General features: G+C 45.1%; 1 protein-coding gene across 2 annotated transcripts in view; it reads left to right on the top strand.

Moving 5' to 3' along the window:
• Positions 1–4,860: 4,860 nt before the first annotated feature.
• Positions 4,861–6,000, top strand: part of snx14 (sorting nexin 14) — a 53,678-nt gene continuing 52,538 nt past the window's right edge. For both annotated transcript variants that reach the window (XM_036582368.1, XM_036582367.1), the window contains exons 1-2: positions 4,861–5,028; positions 5,782–5,925. In XM_036582368.1, coding sequence (XP_036438261.1) covers positions 5,789–5,925 — 137 coding nt within the window. In that variant the 5' untranslated portion in view covers positions 4,861–5,028; positions 5,782–5,788. The remainder of the gene's footprint in view (positions 5,029–5,781; positions 5,926–6,000) is intronic.

The raw sequence follows: 6,000 nt of genomic DNA, 5'->3' as shown, positions 1-6,000 counted from the left end.
GCCCAAATCTATCACACCTCGTTCAGTCAATCAAGGACTTCTGAAGGCAACAATGAGATGCATCAAGTGGGGTCAATTAGAGTTGCAGCTAAAGTCAGGAGGAAGGAAGATGTCCATGAGCAGGTTTGGAGACCACTGCCCTGCGGTCTCGTGGTCCTCATATGCACTTGCAACTGTGGATCGCAGGACCACAAGTGCAACATTTGGTACTGGGCTTGATTGATGGCTCTATGGCCTCAAGAAGAGGGACTCCTTCAGTAACTACGCTACAGCTGAGCATGGTGAAAGAGACATTAAGAAAGGCTGAATGTGTCCTTCCATGCAAAATATTATTCAATTCATACCCAGGCACACAAATTCAACCTCAGCAATGTATAAACCCTTTATTCTGAGTGTGTACAAGCTAACAGACAAATACTATGGTCCTTCTCATGTGGCTAAATCAGACAGTATAACTCTAGTGGACAAAATTTAAACAATTAAAATGAAAATGTTGAGTTCCAAGCGTAAAAAATGTTGGCAAAGACATTTTGCTTATCAGAAGTCAGATGCGAGATCAGGTTTGAGATACGTTCATCATGAAAGCAACTATGCTGAACACAGGGTGAAATGTATCACTTACCTTCAAGATCTTCACAGTTTTGGAAGATGACATACTCTGTGGAAAAGCAAGAACAAGAGGTAATTTATCACTCTTAAGAAACGAAATCTAAGCTAGCAGACTTCTACAGCATAAATTGAGCTTGTGAGCTGCCCCCAAGGAAATTTAGCTGCACTTTTTTCCACATTTCTCTGCTTTCCCTCATCTAGCACACCTTATTCAACCCATTAAAGGGGACCGATTTTTCAGTATTTCTGCATAATTCAACCATTAAGATGTAAACAAAGTCATTCAGAGTGGTTTGTTGTGAAATGGTGCAATGCAGAAAAACTTTCTTACAAAGTTTTCTTACAATAGTGGTGTTAGGAACCTAAGGTCATGATGTCTGCAACACAAATATATTCATTTTATTCACTATTCATAACCACTAGTGAACCTATATGTATATTCTGAATCTATATATGTAATGTTGATGATGGTAAAAGTGGTAAATCTGAAAAAAAAAGCTTTCTTAGAGGACTATTATGGCTTAGAATGGCCTGCATGTACCTTTCTGCCGTGAATGGTTTTAGGCCAAAAGCTTATCACAATTCCATCATAAAACAATGTCTCAGATATTAAGCAGCAACCATCTCAAGCAATAACTTGTGTGAGGTAGATTTAATAGGCATTAAAGGCCTCAGGCGTCTGGTTCCTATCGCCACTGTGAACAATTCTGAGTTGGCAAGTTGCTCTAGAATGGAACATTTCCCATCAAACCACTCTGAATGACTGTTTACATCTCAATTATGAAAACGGTGAATGTGCAGAGCATGCGGATGAAGAACCAACCCCTGTGTTAACTTAAAAAGTGGCCTGATATTGGTATCCAGGAGGTCTATAAGAACAGTAAAGTGCTAAAATGTAGAGAACAACGATAATACAGGAGCAGGACTGGGCACCACAGGGCTTTACGGTACTTTTCCCCTTTTTTCCCCATTACCCCAGTCCTGTCCTGCCGTCCACCTGCACCACATAGTTTTGTTTTTGTACTCTAACAGACCTGTTTCAGCTCCAGACGGACTTAATCATCAGCTAATGATGCAACCTAGCTGCAAAAAACAGGTGGATTATAAACTTGAGCTGAGAAACACTAAACTAAAAGAACAAAGGTAACAGCCGAGCCTCACTAACCACGTGACCACGTGCTACAGCTAAACTAGTTTAAGAACTACAACCAGCTTAAGGCATTAAAATGATGTTTAACAACTCATCCAGCATATCTGTACTTACTTGTAAATACATTTCAGTTACAGAAGGGTCAAATATAACAAACACGTCCACGCTAAATGCTAAGAAACTAGAGACAAACAGGACTGGACACTGAAGATGGCCGGATCGATACAGATCAGTAAGTCAGGTCCTGATGTTTGCTTTTGAGAATCAATACTCACATTAAATGCCAACACTGAGAGTTTCCCTGTAGACAAGCAGCAAAGGAAACTGCTCAGCCTTGTGCTACCCTATATGAACCACAGGAGGGGGTAACACAGGAGGACATACGAGAAGGGTAGACAAACACACACAGGCCCACCCTCCTCGGACACAACTCAATAAACAACAACTACACTAATAACAACTACACTATAATAGCTACTCTAATAACAACAACAACAACAGCCATAACAAAATGTCCTTTTTTAGTCTGTCAGTAAATTCTCTGAGAGCCCCTTTTCAGGGATACACCCCCTAAGCTCTGAACACAGCACAGAGCCTGTGGCAGATGCCACACAGCACCCTCCCAAGGCGACCCACAAAGTCTGAACAAAGTTTCCACTGTCCCGGCCAGCACAAGTGACGCAGGGTGTCCGCCCCCAGCAGCAGGTGTTCCTATTTTTCTTTCGGAGCACAGCAAATCTTCAGTGCACCCTGCTTGGTCCCCCTCTGACCCTGGTGAGCAGCTGAACACCAACTCCGTGGGCATCCTCTCCTTCAGGGTGCTGGAGTGGAAGGACTAAGTGGGGCATGCAACTGCTGAGGCCTTTTCTTTGCCATGCACTTGTCACAGCAATGCACGTACAGCTGCACTTTTGTGAAAAAGCCTGGCCAGCAGATCCTCTGCTGCAGCCACTTCAGCATTTTACCCAAACGAATGTACCCCACACCAGTCACTGCATGCACCACACCCAGCGCCATCTTCCTCGGGCTGCACAGCACCAGCAGCTACCACACACAGTTCTCAGGTACTAACTCTTCGCACAAGGCATAGCATCTCTTTGTGCTCCAGCCAGAATGAAGCACCTTAGCGGTGGGCCCATGTGGTGTCCTGTCTGCCCAATCTGGTGTCTGTATCACCTGGAGCCATTTGTGTGCGGCAGAACTCTTCACAGCTCACAGCTTTAAGTCCGGTGCACCTGGGGGTGACAACAGCAGCAGCGGCGCTGCTCTCAGCCACCTTCTGTTTTCACGCTGTCCACTGGATCAACAGTGCCAGCAGGGGTGCTGCTTCTGTGCGCCGACCATGCCCCTAAGGGCTCTACCAACCAGCACTGCTGCTACATGTTCCACTCCTCCTACATTGGTGGCTTTACCTGCAAAAAGCTGCAGTGTCCTTGACCTTACAGCGCGCCCCGCCCCTGGAGATTCACCAACCGGCTCTGACATGTTCAATTCTTCGCAAGCCAATGGCTTCCCCAACAGGGAACAAAGGTCATATTACCAGAGAGCACCGACTCTCTGCTTTGGCTCCATAGCCACCGCAGCCAGCTTCACTTGTCCCATCTCCAAGCCCAGCATTTCCTTCCTGAGGTCGAGCACGACCCCAGCTGCCATGCCATGCATCCTGTATAGGCATGAGCCAGAACTTGCGCACTCAGTTCAGGCACCCCACCACAACCAGAAGCCGCTTCCTCTGTCTCATGTCAACTCGGCTGCCTGTGATGAACTTGACTTGGGTGGTCGTTGCTTCCCAGTTGGCAGGTGTGCTGCTTTTGGTGCACGGAAGCACACCTGGTCTTAGCAATAACACCAATGAGCCCATGTCAATAAGGCTAGTGAATTTGTTCTCTTCTATGCTGGCCTTGATCCAAAGTCTGCAGCAGCAGCTGATTTCCCCCCTCTTGTGCCCCCTCTTTCTAAACCTCCAGCACACTCGTTGCTCCTCCGTCTCTCACTCAGGGGCCACTTGGCACAACATCTCCTCCTCAAGCCTTTCTGCCACATAGCATTGTGTTGCTTGCTGCAGCCTCACTATGCCTAGGATGAGTTCTGCCCGCTGCCTTCTCTGCCTCAGCGACAGCTGCTTGAAGGCTGGCTGGTGGGAAAAGCTGCATGTGCCATCTCAGTTCCTCTGGCACCAGCGTGTTTAGGAAGAGTTCCAGCACCAACTCTTCCTGTGCAGCTCTCTCAAACCACTCTCCCTTAAGCCTCGGCCTCTCCGGAAGCAGCCGCCTGACTGATCAGCACCTGACCAAAGCATCACTGGAGGGCCGTACTCAATGACACTAGGTAGTCACGCTGTTCCAGCGCCAGATCCACAAGCACCTGTAGAGCTTTCCCCTCCAGTGCCAGACAGCTGCGACGCAGTGATGGCTGCAGTCCAGCTGTGATGTCGGGTGACAACGTGCAGCAGTGTGCAAGTTCAAACTGGGTATGCATGCAAGCGTGGGCCAGGGGTCCTCATCATTGAAGCGTGTATGCATCGCATCTTGCTCCACATACATAAAGCGTTGTGTATACATTCCAAAAAAAAACAGAGAAATCATTTGGTTTTAGTTTTCAGTGTGAGCATGTTCATCAGAATAATCTCTTGGTGTCAGGCTGCTTGATATGGGATCAGAAACTGTTGAAAACTGCTTAAGTACGTCCTTCAGTGCAGCTCAGGAGAATCTCTGGCTTATGCCTCCCCCTGCTGTCTGAAAGCGGCATTGCAGCCACAATATCTCACACGTGCGGATGTACGTTCTGTATTTTTTTCTTTTTTTAAATGTGTATATTGTTAATGATAACTCACCGATAACGTGTACACCATTATTACAAATTCATTTGAATTTTTATAGAGCTTTGAAATGCGCCATGAGAAGGACTATCACTCTTCAAAATAAGAGTCTGTATGAGTGAATATCATTATGAATAGTGATTTTCAGTGCTAAATACGTTCTTACATCGCTAGAAAATTTATTTAAAAATGTAGCATTTTGATCGTTTTATATTTTTGTGGTACCAAAAGGAGAAAGACTCTTATGAGATATTTTAGAATAGTGACTTTTACTTTAAAATTTCGTCTTGCGTTTTTAATCCGCTAGGGAAATAAATAGTTTGACACCTGTCTGAACTGAACTGTTGACATGTTCAGCAGAGTCTCAGCGACGATGTAGAAATGAAGCACTTTGCCGTCGGTTTTTGCTGATTTACTCTAAACTGCTGTTGCAGCCGCGGCTCCTGTTGAGGTAAAGTAACTTCGGCTAAAGACGAATTATGTGGATAAATGAGTAGCAAGCTAAGGCTAACTAATTAGCTAAGTTAGTCTAATTACCAGCTAGACAGGGAGGACATGAACTACAACGAGCTGTTTTTGTAGCCTGTAAGTTATTTGTGCCTTAACCAGTTAGTTACATGTTTATTAACACTCAGAGGGATTATGTGTTTGTAGTTGGGTAGTTGTTAGCTTAGCATGCTAGCTAGTAGTTTGCCAACAAGCTGGAGAGAACGTCAGCTGACTGACATTTCTCCACACGGCTTGTCTGTGTTTGTACAGCACTTCCAAAAACTGAAAATGATTCAACTTTTATAAAACACACATTTCCTATCCTTTAAAATCCTAAAAACGTACGTTTTAGCATTTTTAAGCGTTAGACTGTTGACGAAGCTAAAGTCCGCTTCTTATTCGCCAGTTTCTTGTTCTAATTTTCCCGTTCCACCTTAAATGGCCCAGCAGAGACGTTCCGCCGAGGCGCCGGGATGTCGGTGTTGGACCATTTAAGGTGGAACGGGAAAATTCGAACAAGAAGCTAGCATGCCGACTTTAGCCTCGTAGACTTTTATACATATGTGTTTGTTTGTTGGAAGAAGGATGAAGGTTACACGTTACTAACAAGCCTGAAAAGGCTAACCCAGTGATACAGTAACTGGACTGTACTAGAATTCTTTAGTTCTGTAATCAGTTAATGTTCCTGATGAAAACTTATTTGTTTCTTTGGCAGATCCCAGATGGCAGATGTTAGAACATTATTGGAGTCCCTCAGGAGAGGGTTTAAGATTGACATGCTTAGGGAAGTTGTCCGGCAGTATCCTGTCATATGCTTTTTGCTGATGTCCATGCTGTCTTCGACCATCATTCTCAACAGGTGAGTAGCGTCCTCTAACATCAGACAGACAAAATGAAAGACTGCATTTGAAAAGGCTGCACGCTCAAAAGGCCA

The sequence above is a fragment of the Colossoma macropomum genome, unplaced genomic scaffold (assembly GCF_904425465.1).
Source record: "Colossoma macropomum unplaced genomic scaffold, Colossoma_macropomum, whole genome shotgun sequence".
Classification (NCBI taxonomy): Eukaryota; Metazoa; Chordata; class Actinopteri; order Characiformes; family Serrasalmidae; genus Colossoma; species Colossoma macropomum.
The sequence above is the reverse complement of the archived record's forward strand: the minus strand, read 5'-3'. Positions and strand labels throughout refer to the sequence as shown.